This window comes from Pygocentrus nattereri, chromosome 1 (genome assembly GCF_015220715.1).
Source record: "Pygocentrus nattereri isolate fPygNat1 chromosome 1, fPygNat1.pri, whole genome shotgun sequence".
Lineage (NCBI taxonomy): Eukaryota > Metazoa > Chordata > Actinopteri > Characiformes > Serrasalmidae > Pygocentrus > Pygocentrus nattereri.
In genome coordinates this window covers 42,614,177-42,635,855 of record NC_051211.1, presented here as the reverse complement: position 1 = coordinate 42,635,855, position 21,679 = coordinate 42,614,177, and the positions used below count along the sequence as shown (strand labels likewise).

General features: G+C 39.8%; 3 protein-coding genes across 3 annotated transcripts in view; 2 read left to right on the top strand and 1 right to left on the bottom strand.

Annotated features, from left to right (window-relative positions):
- The first annotated feature begins 17 nt into the window (after positions 1 to 17).
- mcat (malonyl CoA:ACP acyltransferase (mitochondrial)) lies at positions 18 to 3,305 on the top strand. The gene is made up of 4 exons (XM_017716856.2): positions 18 to 715; positions 1,514 to 1,601; positions 1,729 to 1,946; positions 2,830 to 3,305. The coding sequence occupies exons 1-4, from the start codon at positions 299 to 301 to the stop codon at positions 3,241 to 3,243; spliced, it is 1,137 nt and encodes a 378-aa protein (XP_017572345.1). The 5' UTR covers positions 18 to 298; the 3' UTR covers positions 3,244 to 3,305.
- A 3,609-nt stretch (positions 3,306 to 6,914) lies between these two features.
- Positions 6,915 to 11,843, bottom strand: bik (BCL2 interacting killer). Its single transcript, XM_037539139.1, has 6 exons — positions 11,696 to 11,843; positions 11,562 to 11,590; positions 10,538 to 10,640; positions 9,915 to 10,064; positions 8,985 to 9,099; positions 6,915 to 7,320 (listed from the first exon to the last, which is right to left on the bottom strand). Exons 3-6 carry the CDS (start codon positions 10,630 to 10,632, stop codon positions 7,213 to 7,215), a joined length of 468 nt encoding a protein of 155 aa, XP_037395036.1. The 5' UTR covers positions 10,633 to 10,640; positions 11,562 to 11,590; positions 11,696 to 11,843; the 3' UTR covers positions 6,915 to 7,212.
- A 1,863-nt stretch (positions 11,844 to 13,706) lies between these two features.
- The window catches only part of cfap54 (cilia and flagella associated protein 54), a 38,485-nt gene continuing 30,512 nt past the window's right edge, over positions 13,707 to 21,679 (top strand). The window contains exons 1-17 of the mRNA XM_017716855.2: positions 13,707 to 14,002; positions 14,138 to 14,243; positions 14,462 to 14,605; positions 15,696 to 15,864; positions 15,965 to 16,023; positions 16,132 to 16,275; positions 16,713 to 16,826; positions 17,306 to 17,407; positions 17,493 to 17,685; positions 18,779 to 18,877; positions 19,026 to 19,138; positions 19,251 to 19,380; positions 19,897 to 19,988; positions 20,087 to 20,224; positions 20,400 to 20,550; positions 20,718 to 20,776; positions 20,921 to 21,049. Of these exons, the coding sequence (XP_017572344.1) occupies positions 13,854 to 14,002; positions 14,138 to 14,243; positions 14,462 to 14,605; positions 15,696 to 15,864; positions 15,965 to 16,023; positions 16,132 to 16,275; positions 16,713 to 16,826; positions 17,306 to 17,407; positions 17,493 to 17,685; positions 18,779 to 18,877; positions 19,026 to 19,138; positions 19,251 to 19,380; positions 19,897 to 19,988; positions 20,087 to 20,224; positions 20,400 to 20,550; positions 20,718 to 20,776; positions 20,921 to 21,049 (2,091 nt within the window). The 5' untranslated portion in view covers positions 13,707 to 13,853. The remainder of the gene's footprint in view (positions 14,003 to 14,137; positions 14,244 to 14,461; positions 14,606 to 15,695; positions 15,865 to 15,964; positions 16,024 to 16,131; positions 16,276 to 16,712; positions 16,827 to 17,305; positions 17,408 to 17,492; positions 17,686 to 18,778; positions 18,878 to 19,025; positions 19,139 to 19,250; positions 19,381 to 19,896; positions 19,989 to 20,086; positions 20,225 to 20,399; positions 20,551 to 20,717; positions 20,777 to 20,920; positions 21,050 to 21,679) is intronic.

Below are 21,679 nucleotides of genomic sequence, written 5' to 3'. Positions count from 1 at the left end.
AAACCCATGACGTGGTTAAAGTGAGCCAAACAGAAATGGAGCATGCCTGATTTACATACACGCCGAATCCAGCCCCAAGAAGTCGTTTCCTTTATTAAACGAGCATCCGAACGCACGCCGTCGTGTAGGTGCTGGTCTGCCTTTATCGAGCTTTCGCCTGACAAAAACGTTCTGGTTAGTGGATCTGGTGTCGGCTGCACGTGCCAGAATGCTGCCTGCGGGGCTGAACTCCAGCTGACCTCGTTAACCCTCATCAGACATCTGCTTAACCCGGTTTGGCCAAACCGTGCTGGCCGTTATGAATCTGATCTGTCTGATTCGCCGCAGAGCTACAGCCCGCTCTCTCTGTAGAATCTCCCCCTGCAGAAAGCTGTCCGGATCGGACCGAAGCCCGCCGTCCTCTGACACCACACAGGACCCGAGAGAAGAAGATGGGTCAGAGGAGCGGCGGAGAGCGAAACGAGCCCCGGGGACAGTGTCCGTCCTCCTTTTTCCCGGGCAAGGCAGCCAGTTCGTAGGGATGGGCAGAGGACTGCTGAAGTACGGCAACGTGAAGGAGATGTTCTCCGTGGCACAGAAGGTGCTCGGCTACGACCTGCTGGACCTGTGTCTAAACGGGCCCGAGGAGGAGCTGATGAAGACCGTCCACTGCCAGCCTGCGGTGTTCGTCACCTCGCTGGCCGCTGTGGAAAGACTGAACCAGGATAATCCTGCTGTAGGTGTTCAGAGAGGGAGCGTTTTAAAGGAGCAGTACTTGTATCATCAGCATCATCAGTTTTTTTTCTTTTTTCAGTTTTAAGAGATTGATTGATAGATTTATATGTTTGATTGATTGCTTGCAACTATGTTTGGGGGAAAAAAAAGTCGGGACACTGCGAAATGTAAACAGAACAAAATGCAATGATGTGCAAATGATTTAAACCCTGTATCTAATTGAAAATAGTACAAAGACATCAAATGTTGAAACTGAGAATTTTTATTTATTTATTTTAATACATCATCATTTTGAATTTAATGCCAGCAACATGTTTCAAGTTGGGAAAGATGAAACAAAAGACTAGTAAAGTTGTCTAATAAAAAACAACATAACCCCCCCCCCCCCCAACCCCAGGTTCAGTTTCACATGTAATCACTTGTACAACCACAAGCAAAAAAACTAGTGGTAGTGATAGGAACCGGATGCCTGAAGCATTTAATGCTTGTAAAAGCACAGACAGTTTTATGTAATAGTTATGAATGTACTGTCTGGTGCGTGAGATGACATTTTAAAGAAAAAAAAGAAGGATTTTGCCTAAAATATAAACTATTTGTGGTGGGGTGGCACATGCAGGGTGTTGTAAAAAGCAAACCTACCATTTTGGATAGTAAATAACCACCCAGGATAGGAACATCCACTATCATAAGAAATCAGGTATTAAAGACAAAGGGTTAAAGTAAAACGATGAAATCGAACAAATCCCCCCAGTCAGTTGTAACAAACTTGCATTTGACATTGTTGATTTAACCTCCACAGGCCATAGAGAACTGTGTTGCTGCTGCTGGCTTCAGTGTTGGGGAGTTTGCTGCTCTGGTGTTCTCTGGTGCAATGAACTTTGCTGAAGGTAGAATAAGCCCACTTGCTTTTACTTGTTTTTGTGCTCAGTGAATTCATTGTCTTCATCTTTACTGAGTTGATCTTCATCATGTCTGTAACTTTATTCTAATGATGGATTTGATCTGGGTGCTCAGCTCTTTTTGCAGTGAAAGTCAGGGCAGAGGCCATGCAGGAAGCCTCTGATCAAACCCGAAGCGGAATGTTATCTGTGATCGGTAGACCACAAGCCAACTACAAACACGCGTGCCTTCAAGCTAGAGAGCACTGCCTGTCTCTGGGGATCCAGAATCCTGTCTGCTCTATTGCAAACTACCTCTTTCCAGATGGGAGGGTCATCGCTGGACATCAGGAGGTAAGAAACGTTCTTCATGAACTGGAACACATGCTTGTTCGGGGCTTTTTTGAAGAATAATAATAATAATAATAATGATACTGATAATGATACTAAACTATTTATGTTCATACATTTAAATGCAGCTCAACTGCTTTACAAAGAAAGGCAATAAGAAAAAGCATGACAAGAACAAAATTTTAAAAATGAAAGCAATTAGTAATAATAAATAATGTTGAATATGGAAGGAAAAATAGTAATAAAAATAAGTAAATATCTAAATAAAAAAAGAAAAAGAAAAAAAGTTGACCAGTAGTTTGACATGGCTGAAAACATGATGCTGGTTGACCGGCATAACAGCATCCAAAACAAAAAATGTTTTTGCAGTCGGAAGAAAATCTTGTACCTCCATTTTTGTTGTTTTCTCGTTTTTTTTTACAGATTTAAAAATGCCAGCTGACCTTTATATTGTGCCAGAGTTTTCAGAAATGCTACAAAAGTGCTCAGAAAAAAATCTAGCTCCATTAACTTCCATTCAAAACTAAATGTTTTTCTCTCTCCTGTAAAGTTACGTGTTTGGAGATGCAAAGTTTTCTTCTGACAGCAGCAGTACGCTGGTTTTGCTGGTGCCGTTTTTAAGCCATATAATTTTGACCAAAATTAGCTCAATTCATCCAACACTCACAAAAACACTCATCTGGAACTGTGATTATTCAGGATGTTCACAGCAGCCAGTAAACAGCATTGTGGTTGGTTAGAAGGCTCTTACATGTTGGAGCTTTCTGTGAAATCAGAATTAACAAACAATAGATTGTGCAGCCTTGTCCATAGTGGACATCAAAAATGCAACTCAAGTGCTGTCACACTTTCTCTATTCTGTGACTGACTGATCTCTCTACTTCAGGCACTGGACTTCCTCCAGAAGAATTCTCGTCAGCTTCACTTTGCACGGACGCGGCAGCTGCCGGTGAGCGGGGCCTTCCACACAGCTCTGATGGAGCCAGCCGTAGAGCCTCTTAGAGATGTGCTGCAACAGCTGGAGGTGCGGCGGCCCGAGATTGCCGTCCATTCCAACGTGGACGGAAAGCGCTACATGCACGATAAGCATGTGCAACGGCAGCTTGCCAAGCAGCTGGTGTCGTCTGTGAAGTGGGAGCAGACGCTGCATGAGATCTACGAGAGAACTCAGGGTCAGGAGTTTCCCCACACGTATGAGGTGGGACCAGGGAGACAGTTGGGGGCTACACTGCAGAAATGCAACATGAAAGCCTTTAAGAACTATACCCATATTGATGTTGCCGTGCCACAAGAAGGATAAAAGATTTGTGTGGGACATGTCTGTGTTTTGAAAGAAAGGATCCCCTTCTATCCTGACATTAACCAGTTGGGTGTGTTTAATTTCAACTCGGTCAGTTAACCTATCCATAAATCCTACTGTGATTTTTTTTTTTTTTTTTTGTGAAATCTCAGCCTTTAAAGAGGAATTCCTCCAATCTGCACGATTGCATTTTAAAGCTGCACTATGTAAGATTTTTTGCTAACATTGAAAGAGGTAGCATTACTGAGTCAGAAGAAAAAGTCAGAGGCGCCAGGTCAGATTTTGTGGTCAGATTAGTTTTGTGGATTGTGTTATACACTATATTGCCAAAAGTATTCGCTGGTCTGCCTTCACACACATATGAACTTGAGTGACATCTCATTCTTTATCTATAGGGTTTAATATGATGTCGACCCACCCTTTGCAGCTATAACACCTTCAACTCTTCTGGTAAGGCTTTCCACAAGGTTTAGGAGTGTGTTTATGGGAATTTTTGACCATTCTTCTAGAAGCGCATTTGTGAGCTCAGACACTGCTGTTGGACAAGAAGGCCTGGCTCGCAGTCTCCGCTCTAATTCATATCAAAGGTGTTCTATCGGGTTGAAGTCAGGACTCTGTGCGGGCCAGTCAAGTTCTTCTGCACCAAACTCGCTCATCCATGTCTTTATGGACCTTGCTTTGTGCATTGGTGCTCAGTCATGTTGGAACAGGAAGGGGCCGTCCCCAAACTGTTCCCACAAAGCATTGAGTTACTTTCACTGGAACTCAAGGACCAAGCCCAACTCCTGAAAAACAACCCCACACCATAATCCCCCCTCCACCAAACTGTTCACTTGGCAGAATACAGTCAGACAGGTACTGTTCTCCTGGCAACTGGCAAACCCAGACTCGTCCATCAGATTGCCAGATGAAGAAGCGTGATTCATCACTTCAGAGAACGAGCTAGAGTCCAGTGGCGGCACTTTACACCACTGCATTCGACGCTTTACATCGTGCTTGGTGATGTATTGGTGATGGTTTGGATGCAGCTGCTCGGCCATGGAAACTCATTCCATGAAGCTCTCTATGCTGTTCCTGAGCTAATCTGAAGGCCACATGAAGTTTGGAGGTCTGTAGCGATTGACTCTGCAGAAAGTTAGAGACCTCTGCGCACTATGCGCCTCAGCACCTGCTTGACCCCGCGCTATCATTTTATGTGACCTACCACTTTGTGGCTGAGTTGCTATCATTCCCAATCGTTTCCACTTTGTTATAACACCACTGACAGTTGACTGGAATATTTAGTAGGGACGAAATTTCATGACTGGACTTGTTGCATGGGTGGCGTCCTATCACTGTACCACACTGGAATTCACTGAGCTCCTGAGAGCGACCCATTCTTTCACAAATGTTTGTAGAAGCAGTCTGCAGGCCTAGGTGCTTGGTTTTATACACCTGTGACCTGTGATTCGGAACACTTGAATTCAGTGATTTGGACGGATTAGTGAATACTTTTGGAAATATAGTGTACATCTTATATATTAATGTCACGTGCACAGCACTCAGGTCTAGCATAGATTTTACTTTACATTTTCCTATTTTCCAGCTTTTTCAAGCAAGTGGAGTTGCTAGAAGTAGTGCTAACCCTACTGAGCGATGATCTAACACTTGCTGCTAAAGCTAACAACAATTTAGCAAGCAAATTGTTTACTCTTTCAGATGAAGATGGAGTTGCCCAGCACTATTATGGAGGTAGACTAGGAAGTTATGTTGATGTACTGATTGCTATTTTTAGAATTATTACTTTGCACACAGTTTCACATAAGGCTATAAGACATTAATGCTATCAGCATTTCTGCCACAGAACAATTGTTTTTGCTCATATTTTCGCACTCGGTAGAGAAAAATTTAAGCTTTGTTTGATTCTATGCTCAATTCTGTGTAAATGTACACATTTGTGTGTGTGTGTGTGTGTGCTGAACAGTGCAGTGCATGTAGGTTAACTGGCATGCAAGTTTGCTAATTAGTCAGGATGATATAGGGTGACCAAAACAAACATTTCAAACAAATTCAAGCTGTTACTGACCTGGGAAGATACGTTTAAAAAGCGTTGTTTTTCAAATAACTTAGGTAAATAAATTAGATGCATCAATGCAGCACTACCTGCGTTAGCCATCCAGTAAGTTCTTTGCTGTTGTGACATAACAGTAATTTGTTCTATACTGATGAGGATTTGATAACAATAACAGATAATTCACTTACATCCTCACGAGACAGGTCCTTCACAAAGTTCTCTTTGAATAGTCTTTTAGCATTCACAATCATCAGATTCATCCCCTCGGGGAAGGGGTCCAAAGCACATCCCTTACAACAAAATATTCAATGTGCAATTACACATTTCCAAATCCCCCAAAACTTGCATAGTGTAGTTTTGAGATGTAAACAAAGTAATTCTTAGTAGTTTCATGTCAAATGTAACGTAGAAAAAGGGAGATTTGTACACAATGGTGGTCAAGATGATTATGAATACGCCACCTGGTGCTTGAGACCTTGTATAACTATAAGCCAAGATATTTTGTTAATATAGTTATAGCATTTCATGTGGGGTGTTGTGCAGCAAAATATTACCCAAAGAAAACTTTTTCATTTTTGATTTGCTGCTATTTTACCATCAGAAACCTGTGTGGGTTTACTGGTCATTTTGGATAGGAATAAACTGGCTGTATTTGTGTTGTAGACATTGTGCTGCCTGGTTCCTATCACCACCATTTTAAAGACATTTGAGTCAATATGTTCCTCTGCAATGATCAATTTCACATCAACTCACTCTGATAGCCTGTCCACATCTCAATGACTGAATTAATGCAACATTAACAAATTCCACTTTAAAGAGCATAAATTTAAAGAAACCTCATGTGGCTCATTGTTTTTTAAGTTGAGATTAAAAGATCTCCCTGTCGATGTCACAGTGTGGATTTACTTTATTCACATAGCTTCAGGCAACATACTGTCACTGTTTTTCTGCAGTGCTGATGTAGCTGGTAAGTATTACAGGAAAAATTGCTGTTAAATCCCTCGCAGTTACTTTTGGCCATGATACAGCAGATTGGTGTTTGCTAACTCGGATAGCAACACAAAAGCAACTAAAGCCACTTAATGGCTGGTTTAACTTATCAGATATTTATCCCTAAAACTTCAATTGCACAACAGAATGACTATCTTCTCTCTCCTCAAGTGTGATCTGTGTGATATTTCACATGCGTACAGAATAAATATCATTTAATAGTACACAATATATACATTGACACATTTTGGTCGAAACTAATTGTCCAGTATAATTTCTCAGATTTAATGAGATTTACACCAATGTTCTGTAAAGCTTGTCCTACCTGGCAACAGTTGCTATAAAACAATGTGTTGGTGGGTGGGGCTTAGATAGGTCAGTTAGCACTTAGCAGGTTTGAGTGTGTTTGCTGTTAGAGTGAATTACAAAGCTGTTTTCATGAGTTGGACAAATTTGGGCACATAATAAAAACACGCTTTGAAGTTTACCCTCATATCCTAAAAAGGTTAAGTAGAGGAATGTGCTAACCTTGACCTTCCCCCGTTTATGATGTTGATGTAAAAGGTTTAAATTGTGTCAGACAGAACTCAATGGGAAAACAATAGATAAACAAAATGAAGACAAATACTTCACAGCAAAGATATGTTTATTGTTTACTTGGAAAAATGGAACTGAAAGTCCAGCTTCCTTAAGTAGTGCAGAAATGCCTTTAGAGGAAGAAGTATGAGAATGAACACGGCCCAATTAACCAGCAACAGACCCTACTGTAAACCAACATCAGCATCAAACAACTTACAAAATCTGCTCTCTGTGAACCAGCACTTTGCTTACAATCACTTAGAAAAGAATCATTAAAAAATTATATTTAAAAAAACATGATTTCTCTTGAGCTGAAGACCTGCTCTTGGCTCTTTTCTGGGCGATTCCTAACTTTCTGACATTTTCCAACTTGCTATAAAGGCGGCTGCAGTGGCCAGCAGGACAGCAGAAGCCAGAAAACATTTGGTCCTAGACCAGTCAGGAAAGTGCGAGACCTGTGTGAACAGAAAAGTTTCAAAATTCAAAACTGACTGGAATGACGGCAATGTTGAACTGAGCAGCCGCTATTATCTCCATCATTTGTGCCGAGATTTCCTATTTTGTATAAATTGGTCAGACATCCTGTGGAACTAATTAAGATTACCTCAAATCCCCCCCGTAAAATGAATCACATCCAAATATAACTTGGAACAAAAATTTGAATGCCCTTGACATACTGAGCACATGATTAATAAAAAATATTTTTTATGATACATTGAAATTATTAATCGTATGTAGTTAATCATGATTATTTGCTCGTATTTGTTTCCAAAAAAATTACTTGCCATTTTATTAGCTGTATGGGTGGACAAAATTATTTTTATCTCAATGTATTTTTTACTTTCAACAATTCAGTAACATTAATTATGTGAACGCAGAGTTCACACGAACCTGAACATGAAAATCCCATGAATGCAGGCTGAACATGAATGGTGTGAATAAAGCAATAGTGGCTGTGTTTTCTCTTCTGGGATTGCAGCCTCTCACTGTCATACTGCAAAATTATACTCTGTTTCAAGGGGAACTTTCCATTTTGCCACTGCTTTACTTTCCCCTGCAAGCTCTGTCCATTGTAGGCTGCTGAATTACTGACGCATTATTATTGATGCATCAATGATACAGGATACTCTGGTTTATTCAAGTGAGCCAATGGTGTTCAATGGAACTTATCATTTCAAAGCTGCATATGAACAAGAGGGTTACAGTCACAGAGTCAGAGCAAGAGTAGGCGGAACATATAAAGTCAGCGAGGCTTCAAAGTGGAGGTATGCAGGGATGGTTAGAGCAGTCAAACTAGGAAAATGCATTAAAAGTTTAGATAAAATTAATATTGCATTAAGCTGTTATTAATGTATTAACTTGGACGCCACTGGTTTTCACTGCAACATAAAATACTCCACAACTAAATAATCCTTAAATTTAATTATTCCAATATTTTGACTAATATGTATTTTCTGAATAAAGGAAAAGCAGCTCTTTGCATCAACTTTCTGAACAAACTGCAAGCGATAAAATGTGACATTTTTGCTGCCCAGTTGTTTCCATTAAATTGTGTTTTAATTTTAAACTTGATTTATGTATTGACAATTTTCTATAAAAATATGTTGGTGCATAAGTTTTATCAGTGAAAAGTTGTTTTTGCATCTGTAAGTTCATGTTTGTCACATGTTTATACCTTTGGCTTCCCTGACTCCTCTGTACCTGATAAGTAAATTTAGCTTATTTTATTATGTATTTTTTTCTTATTTCTATTTCTCTAGTATTTCCTTTAAGAAAAAATGATGTTTCTTTGCCATATAGAGCTGTTTGAGACAGAAAAGTGGCAGCATTAGAAACTCTCCTCACTTCCTCAGCCCAGCTCTAATTCTCTGTTTGTTTTCTACGCTTGTGTTTGTTTGTGTTTCTCATTAGAGGAAATCTGTCATGTCACTACATTTATGTGTAAATGTGTTATTGACAAACAATCATTCCCCTAAAAATGGAAAGAAAAGCTTTTCTTGACATTCGTAAAATATTACTGACCACTTTCCATTTAGAGTGGCAAACCTTTTGAATCGATAAAATGTTTTATGCAAAAATCCTTTGGATGGAAATTTTGATAATGATGACTATCTCTTACCCAGCGGATCCACGTCATCACTGTCTGGCAGGCTTGAGTGTGCAGCTGTGGAACCACCCAAGGTGCCTTCACCATCGGCATGATCTTAGACCACCAAAGACTGCGAACGATCCTCCTGTTACATGTTTTAATACATATTCAAACCTAGGCGTGCATAGATGTGGTCACATTTTTTTTGTCTTCATAAGTGATCAACTGATCAAAATTTGGAAGCAACATCAACTTTGTAAAAATAAACGTGAATATTTTATTTGAGACAACAGCAAGCCATATGTTTAAAATAATACAATAAAAGGGTTTTGACTAAATATGTGCAGCAGCAATGGCCAGCTGGTTCTTCATTTGTTTTGCATGTGGTGAGTCTCTTTCAGAGCTAATCAGAGCACCTGATTCAAACATACAGGAGCTCCTGAAGGTTTGATCAGGTGCTCGACAATGAGTGAAGATTAAACACTGGCCAGTGTAAGGGAATGTTCATGGCAAAGACAGTGAAGGACTTTCCTGTATAGTATCTTAGAGTAATAAATGTACATCATAACAAAATAATGGAATATTTTGGGAATTATTTGGTTAAACATGTCAGTAAATCTGCTTTGGTAGGTACTTGCAAATTCGCTTAATTAGGGGGCCTAGCACCAAAACTGCTGCCTATTGTTCTGGTTTTTTTTACTTCTTTGTCATAAATCAAAAATCAACAGCTTCCATACAGTTGGTCTATGGCAGAGACCTTCAAATCCAGTTTTCAGTCCTGTATTGTGTAATCTCTGGTACTTCACTGAATGTTAACCTAGTTTCTCACTTACCAATGACTACAAAGGTCCAGATTTAAAAACCTAGTGTACATATTGACTCTTGCTTTTGTGTTCTCTTACTTGCTAGTGGCAGTTAATTGTATGCTGACGCAATGTAACTGTCTAAAAAGATACTTGCCCATTGACAGCTCGCAAATTCAACACATTAGCATGTGCCTGCCAGTGCTGATGTCGTGGCCACTGGTTGGGGAGTTTCTCGCTCCACCTGCCGTTCATTTCATCCCCGATCTGAGCCAGCCGACGGCCGATGAGCTGAGCAGAACTTCCACTACAACATTTTATGAACACCAAAGCTTGTAGTAAATTTCAGTCTGTGAATAATAACTATTAGTGATGCACTGAAATTATATTTGTTTAGCCAAAAATTAAACCAAATTCAGGACGTACACCAAAACAGACAAAAGAGGAAAGCATAAAAACACAGTTTACATAAAACATACTATTTTTATTTGTCATCAGCTTTTTCATGTGTTTGGTTTCAGATTTCCTCAATATATGCCACGAAATACAACGTCCTCAAATAAAGAATGGCTGTTCATTCAAGGCAATACATTTTTACCTGTTTTATTTGTTCAAAAACTCAAAACCATTTTTGGCTGGAAATGTTCAGTTGTTGAAATTTCAACGCATCCCTATTACTTATTAATTAAACATGGAACATATTATCATGTTGGTAATATTTATAAATAAAGGTTTCTATGGATCAGAGAGATCATTTTCTCAAAAAGCTCATATTTGTACCTCATGTCGATGTCAGAAGGCATGTGATTTTCCGCCTCACTAGGTCCAGCCTGGGGGGAAATAGCACTGCCTGCTTCGTGCGCTTGTTCCACCATTTTGTAATCTGAGAGGAGAAACAATGTTATTTGTACTTAAACATTATACAGTGCTATACACAGCATACATCTGCAAATCCATCTATCCATCTATCCAATAGCTTGGTGTTTGTCTTGTGTTAACGGACTGTCTCATTAGGAGCCTTGTTGAGCTGTACTATGCCCTTTGTGGTTACTTTTACAGCTTTCAACGAACTAGTACTGCCATGTAAACAAAGAGTCATGTGACTTAGGAGCACACTGGGCGTGTTTGTGTGCGTTCCAATCGGAGTGTGAAAAGATGAGCTCATCCACTGCACAGTTCAGTTTTATACCTGCAACTATTATTATCACTTCCCCTTTTCATGTACATGGCTCTGGATACTACGCCACAAAAGAGGATTGGCTGATTTGAGTGTAAATCTATGAGAAGTGGGACAAATGCAAAATACATATAAAACAAATATAAAGAGGTTACATACATAGAGTATAATAACACTGAAGAATGCTGTGCATGCCAACCCTTTGTTCATGTGAGTCCCATGAAAGATTTTGATGCAAATTGCCATTCAAATCAGCCAAACTGCCTACTCTGACTTCAGCAATGAAATAAACATGTTTTGCCAAAATGGCTGTTGTTTTCTAATAGAAATGACTCTCATGGTAAAAAAACTGGCATCTGCTATCTTGTGTATATTGTAATTTAAATTTGTCTTTGTTATATTTTGGATCTGCAAACCAGTTCTAACACAATAAACGAAGATCATCAGATAACACTACATGTTCACTTAGTATCTTTAACCCATATCAAAATGACTAATAAGAATTAGATTGAATAAGATATTTACTAAATCTAATGGTGGCTTATAATATGACAGCAGCCATGTTTTCGGTTTGACTCGTCTGACAAAGGACAGGTTCGTTTTAGATTCAGGAAAAAAACAGCTTACCTGAGTTGTAGATTAAAACGGACGCCGCCCTGTAAAGATAACATTTCCATTAATCATTGAGGGAAGAAGTATGTTAGTATTATTACATGTTTTTGTCCCCCAATAAAGAAAAGTATTTTAGTAAAGTCACTTACAGCAGCGTCCTTTAATCGTTTTTGGTTACAGGTGTGTGCCTCAGGGGGGGGATAAAGCCACGCCCTTAGTTTTCATCCAGGAAGAAAGACTGCTGTTTGTTTTGCAAATGATCCACTAGAGGACACCAAAGGCTTTGCACTCTCCTGTTCTCAGCCATGACTGTTGGTGTAAGCAAACATGTCTGACTCCGTCTAATCTCCAGCACATATTCAGGAAAATACACTTTTGGAAAATAATGATTGCTTGTGCCAGAACAACCAATGATTCTGCCTGTTTTAGGCAAGGCCTTTATTTATATAGCACCTGTCATACACTGTGGTCATTCAAAGTGCTTCTCAAATAGGAAATACAAAGATAATTCAAATTAAAATGTATATTAATTAAAAACCTAATAAAAAAAGTAATTTGGAAATATAAAGTGGCCTTCCAGAACAGAAGTGCAGTGGGGTGTTACTGCAGTGCTGAGAATGACCCACCACTCAAATAGTATCTTCTCTGTGAGGGTCCATGGGGTCCTGACCACAGAAGAACAGGGTAAAAAGGGGCTAATAAAGTAGAGAAACAGATGGACTACAGTCTGTAATTGTAGAACTTCAAAGTGTGTCTATATAGTAAGAGGAGCTGATAACATGAACAATGGGCGTAGAAACAAGGAGGCGGTCAAAATGCTATGCCTAAACGGTGTAGGCTCAGTATATCTGTGAAAACACAAAGTCTTTAAAGCTATGAGGTTCCACCTGTATTAAAAACTTATTTCACAAATGTACTACAACTTAGAACTGAGTGACCTGCAAAAGGCCCAACCTAGTTTTATGATTGATTATTAATACCAACACAGTACAGAGCTGAGTGTTTAAATTTCAGTGAAAGTGCAGTAGCATAACCCAGATTTAGCGGCCGATGGAAACAACTCCAGCATGAAATTTAAACACTGCCCCATTTACTCACAGAGGGGTTTTCCTCAGCTTCATGAGGAGCCACATGAGATGCATCTCCAACAAGACAGAAGAACAAATATGCTGAGACATTGCTGTTGCTGAAAATCACTTTTTGGGGGCATAATAATAATAATAATAATAATAATAATAATAATAAACAATACTATTATAAGATACTTGTTATTTGCATGTTAGCATACAATGCTGAAAAAAAACAGCATAGACCAGCATGAATTCCATGTTGGTGTAAGCTGGTTTATGCTGGTCTAACAGTGGTTTAGCTCGTCACCCAATATGATCATTCCAGTTAGCCAGCATCCAAAATACAACATATTTTGCTGTCCACCACACGTTCCGTGTTTCAGAAGGGGCTTTAGAGGCATGGTATGCATGCTCTGTCCCCCCTCATGGAAAAGGATATTTATTGTATTTCTAAGTGTTATTTGTTGTTGTTAATGTGTTTTATGATGTTACGTGTTTTACTGTATGGTAAAGTGCTGGGCTGAGATGTTAGTTAGAGTGGTGGTGTTGTGTCTACCATAAAGAGAAAAGAGCTGGAGATGACCTTCCTGCTGTTCAGCCTGGTGGACAGTGAGGCTTTTCTATCTGGTTTTATAAAAGAGTATCTCTCATAGCAGAAATAAATGAGGGCTTAGAACCAAATGGGCACAAGACACATTTCACCAACGTTACAGGACGACCAAAACAAACAAAAAAATGACCAGTCTGATCTGGCTTTGTGTCCTGATTTTAATCTTTAATAATAAAAGCTTATACACACATGAATGACAGTACACTTAATGAACAACATTTCACCGTGTATTCCATTTTTTCCCTACAATTTTAGATTTGAAAAACGTCACATGCCTCTTTTGCACCAACGTTTCACTCCATATCGAATATAAAGCATGGCCGCCTGCTAGATTGACTGTTGTTTTAGTGTACAGTGAATTCTCGTCTCACACACCTAAACCACAACAGCGTCGAGTGTTCTTTGTTGTCATTTATTTAATCCTTTAGATATTTCACATTTATACAACATTTTGGCTGTTTTTCCGTATGTTTTTCGTGTTTTTGAGTTGCTGTGAGGCACCTATCTTCCTCATGGTGAAGCAGGCCTCACAGCAGTAGCTGCAATAAGCTGCTCGTCTCTATGGCAACGTTAACAAACTTGCCGCCGCTGTTAGCCAGTGAGCTAACGTAGGGGGACAGCTCTGAAATGGACCCTTTACCAGCTTCGTATTATGGAAAATTAGACAAATCCAACCCAGTCATATCCTCTTTTGAGAAGGATTTAAAAGAGTTCAAATTACACATGAAGAGAGTTCGTGACTCACCAAGCTTCGACCACTCGTCTTTTTCTAGAGGGTGAGATAATATGCTTAACTTAGTCTGTTTGTTACGAAGCAGTAACATATTTGGCTTGTTAACGTATTCTGAGTTGAATTTTGTGCTGGGTTTAACTGTAATGTTCATGTAAATTATTACCTTTGTGTTTGGCAGGTCCATGAAACTTTTTGATATATGGAAAAAATACGAACCTCGTCTTCCCACTCCTTATTTTCATGAACGCTTGCTGCAAATCGCAGATTTCCTTTTTGCGAGTAAAGTAAGTCCTTCCTTCCATTCGTCCATCCATTTCAACGTTTTTACATTGGTTAGTTTGACTGACATGCTATCTGACATAAGCTAATGTAGCCTAAACTAGGTTGCTTTCACTCAGGCAGTGCTTGCACTCTGTATTAAGTCAGTGGACTTTGTGGGCAGTTGTGTTAAAACAGGTCTATGTTAGGCTGGGTTGTAACTGGTTAATGGTTCTGTCTGTAGTTTTTCAGGCTGGCGCAGTGGCAGGGCTACAGGCGCTATCTGCACCACTTCTGCACTTCTGGCTTGGAGAGCATCAAAGATGTGGAACAGTTCAAGCAGTCATTCTTTCCAGAGGGCTTTGTTACTGAAGGAGCAAAGCTTATGGTTAGAGACCTTCACCCTTAGAATGTCACCTGCATTTTATTTGAGCTAGGCCTAGGTTTATAAATGCTAGTTAGTATATCTGGCATTCATAACGCCACATGATGAAACTTAAGCTTTTCACGATAACATAAACCTACATGAACTTTTTTAAGGCTTATTGTAAGCAGCACCAGCTGTCAGAAAGGCTGCTGTTGTTCATTTTGATGTCAAAGGTGTTCTGTGGGGCTGAGGTCAGGACTCTGTGCAGGCCAGTCAAGTTCTTCCACACCAAACTCACTCATCCATGTCTTTATGGACTTTGCTTTGTGCACTGGTGTGCAGTCATGTTGGAAGCATTAAGTGTTCCTTTCACTGAAACTAAGGGGACGAGCCCAACTCCTGAAAAACAACCCCACACCATAATCTCCCCTCCACCAAACTCGCTCATCCATGTCTTTATGGTCCTTACTTTGTGCACTGATGCAATCATTATCAAACTGTTACCACAAAGTTGGGAGCATGAAATTGTCCAAAATCTCTTGGTCTGCTGAAGCATTAAAAGTTCCCTTCACTGGAACTCAGGGACCGAGCCCAACTCCTGAAAAACAACCCCACACCATAATCCCCCCTCCACCAAATTTTACACTAGGCACAATGCAGTTAGACAAATACCGTTCTCCTGGAAACAGCCAAACCTAGAGTCATCCATCGGATTGCTAGACGGAGAATTATTATTTGTCACTCCAGAGAACACGTCTCCATTGCTCTAGAGTCCAGCGGTGGCGCTTTACACCACTGCATTAGATGCTTTGCATTGCTCTTGGTGATGTAAGGCTTGGATGCATTTGCTCGACCATTGAAACATTGAGCTCATCTGAAGGCCACATGAAGTTTGGAGGTCTGTAGCGATTGACTCTGCAGAAAGTTGGCGACCTCGGTGCACTATGTGCCTCAGCATTCACTGACCCCCCATGAAATTAGCATCTTAGATCACACAGAATGACCCTTTCAGGTCCATGTATTACAGTGAATTAATGTATTTTTACACCCCTAATCATTAGGCATGTCAATTGATAGCTGGTGATTGGTCAACTGTGTGTGTATGTGTTAGTTCCATGCTCTGCAGGGAGAGTGTCTGTGCACCTTCCACCTGGAGCGGGAGAGATCCAAGCGGCCAGATCCGAGTGGGCTACAGAAGCTGCTGGAGATTTTGACGTTTTTGCGCATCATGATGCAAGCCATTTTGCCTCATGAGAGCTTGTGCTGGTTACTATATAATGGTATTTAATGCAACTATAGCTAATGCAAGCTACTTCACTTTAACATAAAATGATGTAAAATATTGATTGGAAAGTGGAAGCGTTTTCTTTATCTCCTCAGGTTCTTTGCACATATACAACATATGTAGGTTCCTGATGTCCGTGAGCCATGCTGCGCAGGTACCCACCCAAACATGTTTTCAGTGACAGCATGGGTCATAGAGGATTGTGTTTTGAATGAAGATGTCCAGTTGCTTTTAAGCTCTATGTTGTTTTGTTTTCTCTCAGGCTTTAGAGTACCTGCTGTGGGCTTGTGTGTGTCTGGAGACATCTGTTCCACTGTTGATGCCCAGGTTTTTGCCCTGGAGGGCCACACTCTACTGTGCTGTGTGTGAATGTTATTATGATGGCCAGGCTGCGGTTCAGGCAGAGGTCAGTTTCACATCAGCGCTAGAGAAGGGGCTGTCTGTGAGTTTGGAGTAAGAAAGTGCTCACTCTTGACGGGCATGGTGGTATGGTTCTCCTCTCAAACTCATCAATAGAGCTCTAGATGTAAAGGTCAGAGGACTGACGATACATGGTTAACAATACATTAATTTTACAGTGGTTATGTAAAAATACGGTCCACAAATATCAGTCCACACTTATAATAGAAGTTCTCCTTGTTTCAGTGACCTGTGGATGAGAAATAATTATGTAAACTATATAAAGTGGTATTCAAAGGCACATACATTATATGGGACATAGGAATGTTGATGCATACAGTACATTAAAAAAAAGAGCATAGTTGTTATTATTTTTATGTCACTGTTAGATGAAGTGATTTTTAGGTTTAGGATTTTGACTCAGTTTTGTCTTTTCCTGACCAGGTTTTTGCTAGAAGAGCTCTTGGTAAAGTAAGTGAACTGGGAAAGCTTGAGGAGCTGAGTGGCTCACCTTCATCAGCTGAGACACAGCGAGCCTTCAAAGAAGCCACCATCAAAGTATGTGTAAAACTAAGACGGTCACAATCATGACTTATCTGCCATATAAGTAGTTATGACTGACAGTTTAGTCGTCTTTTTTTGTTGACTGTGTGCAACTATTGAAGCACAAGCCTAAAGTGCCCAGATTGCCTGATTAGCTATCTTGTTTCTTAGCTGCTGAGAATTAGTAGCTCTCATCTGGTTTCTATTACAAGTAATTGCCTCAACCCAGCTGATTTCACTCAGTTCCCAACACAATTCATATTCTGTTTGTTGCAACATAATAATAATAATAATATGATTGCAAAAGCTGAAAACTGCAGAAAATAATTTTGATCAGCTCAAATAATTGCCATCAAGTTAAGGCCTAAGTAAAACTTCCGCACCATTATTAAGATTTAAGATACAAAGCACAGGTCTTTAATGCTTGTTCTATTAGTGTGATACGGTGAGTTTTCTTCATGTGTTTCCATATACTGTTTCTGTGTTGAGCTCAGCTTGCAGTGATGGTATTTAAACGCTCAGTGTATGAACCGAGGAAGAAACCCAAAGGACTTTTCAGACCTAAACAGAAGAGCAGTCTCAAGGAAGGTCACAATGTGAGTGTATTTTTCTTCCATAGTTGCAATCACTATATAGTACATATAACTATAACCACTCACTTGCTCGCTCCTCTCCCTCAAGATTCCATGGCCTCGGACGCTGACTGAGCAGATCTTAATGGAGCTGTTTGAGGGGAATGCTGCTCAGTTCCTGGCAGTGCTGGAGGGGCTGTGGGACAGTTCCTGCAGACCTCTGCACACAGGCATGTCTGACGAACCTGAGATCCAGGAGGTGGCACTGGAACTCATATCTGCCGGCATCAGCATACTGTCCGGTATACCTCTCCATCCCAGCATGTTTTTTTGTTTTGTTTTGTTTTGTTTTGTTTTGATTTTTTTCTTAAACGTCTTTACAGCTAGTTATCCTGGAACTTGTACTTACACAAGATGAAACATAAGCATGCAGGTAGTGAGAAACAAGTATATCCTTGTAAGTTTGATTGCATGTTAGCAATGACTGGTAATAGATTAAGGAAAAAACAACAAAGTGTGTTAGTAAGATGTTGGCTTGCTACAAAGCTCGAGTATAGCTTTAGTATACCTTGGCGTAAATTCTACAAGTCTCTGAAACTGTACTGGAAGGATGGAACACCAACACCATTGGTGATTTGATGGTGGTGGTGGAGAGAAATGTTTCACGCACACATGCACTCACCCACTTATTTGTCTGGAATATAGTGAAGGATGGCTCATGTGACCGTATCACTTTTTTCTCCGTAGACCCATGCCAATTTTTTTTACACCACTGAATTCATTCATCTTTATGCACTGCAAACCTAGTTGTGGATGGACTGTTCTTGCTGACACGCTGTGATCATGGACTACACTGACATCACCTGAGGAGCACCTGCTCTGTTTTTCCTTACATATCACTGATACACAAGCATCGCTGTCATTGAATGTGCATGTTTGACTACAATTTCCAACCCTATTTACTGATGTCTTTCTCATAGCTCTAAATGCGGATGTCACTTTGGCCTATTTGATTGAAGCTCCTGCCACCCATGCCCCAATAATTAACCATCTTTCAAAGTCACGTAGATCTTTTCCTCTTGCCGTCTTGATCCTGAGGTCAGCTGGGCCTGCTCAATTTATCTACATGCAAAGCATGCTAGGATAATTGGTCAGTTGTGTCATGCTGTGCATCTGCAAACATCTGCATGCATTTCTCCACTTGTTTAATCAGTTCTTTTCCTTAAAATTGTCACCCTTCTGTAAATAGTATAATATGAATAACTGACTTTTAAGCACTTAATAAAGCACATATATAATGTGAGTAAAAAACGATACTACAGTGTATATCAATGCACAGCTCCTACAAAGGCAGAAAGAATTGGTCACAACTGTGAACATTTTCTTTTGCTTTAGGAAACGGAGGCTCCTCATATCGAATTTACAATGAGAGCCTGCCTCCCTCTTTAAATGCCATCACATCTACTTTCACACTCATGGAAATGGCAACAGCTGGTGAGTCTTAGATTTGATTAGAATTTTGTGTTTGGAGTAATTTTTTTTATCCTGTTTTTAAGTTTTTTTTAAATTGATTTGAAGCTTAGAATGCAGTTAATGAATTATTAATACACTGTGTATAAACAAACTGATTTATATTACATAGGGAAGAATCAGATCCCTGTGGAATCTGCTGTGAAGTTTGTGAAGCTGCTGTTCAGATATGAACAGTGGGACGCGTTTCGCAGCCTTACAGACAACCTTATGGCAGTATTGTCTGTAAGTCGATTGATAAAATAAAACAATGTAATTTCTGTGGAGCAAATGGATGTCAGTTCAGTATTCAGTGCATTCATAGCCTTCTGCATTCTTGCTTCTTGCTTTTTGGAAGAACCTGGAGGGCCATTTCTTCCGGAAAGCTGAGTTGGAGCTCACTCTGCTGGAAGCCTTAGAGCACCTTTTATTGACTCATAAAGTCCGATTGGGTAACAAGGATCCTGTCATGACTGAGGCTTTAAATGGTACGAACCCTTTCTTACCCAAAATTTGAATTAAAGCCATTACCTCACTGCAAATGAAGTCGATTTAACCCACTAGGTGAACTCACTTCTTTAGTTTTGCACTGGAACTGTGAGGCAAATGTAACTGACAGTTAATTGAAGCTTATTCTACGTTAGATATTATTGTGTAAACTACATGCTTAAATTATCACTTATTCACGCTTGCCAGCTGTTAAGCTTTCTCACATAGACTTACTTACTTTGCAGACATACCATTATTTATGTACATCACATAGCTAAAACAGTGGGAGCAGCCATATTGAAGGCTAAAGTCCAGTACTTTTGTCCAGGACACTAAACATATCTTGACTGATCGTCTTCATTTTTAATAAGTGGACAATTATCCAAATTACATTTTTGCTAAAGTGTATTTTTAGACAACTCTGTCCATGATGTAAGATGGTGGTGGCTTTTCTAAATTGTGCTGTATAATCTGTCTTCTTCCCCCCCTTCGCGTCTATTTTTTTTCATTCACAGATAAAGACAAGAGTGTGGGTCAGGTAACCATGACAGATGAGCTCCTGAATCTGGTCCTGACTCTACATGCATGTGTCTGTGAATCAGCCCAGGTCAGCTCCATGCCACTTACTCAACCAGTAGAATTTTTCAAGCTCAGCAGTGAAGAATGACTGACAGCACATGTATGCCTATTTGTTTCTATATGCAGGACATACAGGTGGATGGGGACATGGTCCTGGATATTGTGCTGTTCCTCTGGGCTAAATGTAAGGTTGTGTTTCAGAGAGCTCAAGCAAGACACTATGACCAAGTACATTACCTGGGAAAGACAGAGAACCAAGACAAGGTGATTATTACTTAATATATGATTTGTGGCTTCTGGCTTAATTACACTTTCAATATCAAGTTTTGCTTAAAAATGCAAATACATTATTCTTTGATATCTTGTACTGGATGTATGGCTGTGTTAGGATGTTTTATTGCTAAAATAGACTGATGTTAATGCTCACTGTGTTATATAGTGGGTACAGACTCTGTTCCTACTGTGTGAGGTGGCTCAAGTCTGCCAACTTGCAGAAATGGACCCAGTGATGGTGGCTGAGATGACTCTTAGGCTGGCCATGGTACTGGAGAGCAGTGCAGACTCTCCTCCACAGTCTGGTATAAAAACAGGTATACAGCTGAACTCTGTTTTGCTAGTTTAACAAACATACATTATGCCTAGTGTAGTACTACAAAATTACCCAATTCACTTAGCTCTGTATAGCATGCCTAAATCAGTCCATCACATCCACATATGTGAACTGTGTGGAATTAGTACTTTGCTTTTGTCTCTGTAGCCTCAACTGAATACAGCAGTCTGCAGTCCACCCCTGTGGAGAAACAAATAACATTCATGGTATGCTTCTGTAAAAATATGTTTTTATTTAGTTATTCCGAATGAGCTCTTATTTTAATCTATGTAAAAGTGCCAAATGATTGAATTGCTGGCTGAGGTTTAAAGTGTGTTCAGTAATTAGTGCTTGTCTTTTCTTTACTACAGAGGTCCCAGGAAGAGGTGCTGAAGATGGCGTGTGGTGTTTTGGAGAGAGGCCTGGAGTGTCTGTCAAGAGGCAGGGCTGCATCTCTCCCCTGTAATGCCTCAGCCATTTCTGACACTGTGTTCTTGCAGGTAGTACTGTACACAGTCTGCTGAACCTGATCTGAAATCAGTCCACATGCATGAAAAGAATGAATAACTGTCATGTGTACCAATACTACATACCAAAGGATGTAAATATAATCTGAAGGTGGTGTTTCAATTACATTGATTTTGGAATGTCATTACTAATTACTATAGTATTCAATAAAGTATGAGCTTATTTTTTGACCAAATAAAATCACCCTATTTTCAAATGCAAAAAACCTTGATACATAGACTTTAGATACAGAGCACCTAATGGAACTGGCCAGAAGAATTCAAATAGGTTTTGATGCTTCATAAGATCAGAGATTAAGATCCTGTACATACTGTGTGCCTTAAAAGTGAATTCCACCAATTATGCAGTAATGCAGTGGTTAAGATGTAGACAAAGTCATCCAGAGTGGTTTGATGTGACATGGTTAATTGTAGAAACCATGGATCACAGTGTCTACAGTGCAAATATAGCACTGAAATATTGTAGTTGCTATCCAAAAATCACAATTTAACCAACATGTGTCTTCTGAGTTTCATACATAATGTTGATAATGGTATAGCAGTGGTTATTCCAAAAAATAAGTGTTCTTTGGGTACTTTTTTCCTTGCAATGCCCTGCATGTA

Coding starts and splice junctions, on each gene's coding strand:
- mcat (XM_017716856.2), top strand. CDS start 299: ATGAATCTGATCTGTCTGATTCGCCGCAGAGCTACAGCCCGCTCTCTC. Junction 716..1,513: donor TGAACCAGGATAATCCTGCT/GTAGGTGTTCAG, acceptor TAACCTCCACAG/GCCATAGAGAACTGTGTTGC. Junction 1,947..2,829: donor TCATCGCTGGACATCAGGAG/GTAAGAAACGTT, acceptor TCTCTACTTCAG/GCACTGGACTTCCTCCAGAA.
- bik (XM_037539139.1), bottom strand. CDS start 10,632: ATGGTGGAACAAGCGCACGAAGCAGGCAGTGCTATTTCCCCCCAGGCT. Junction 9,100..9,914: donor AATTTGCGAGCTGTCAATGG/GCAAGTATCTTT, acceptor AACATGTAACAG/GAGGATCGTTCGCAGTCTTT. Junction 7,321..8,984: donor TGATGACGTGGATCCGCTGG/GTAAGAGATAGT, acceptor CTGTTCACACAG/GTCTCGCACTTTCCTGACTG.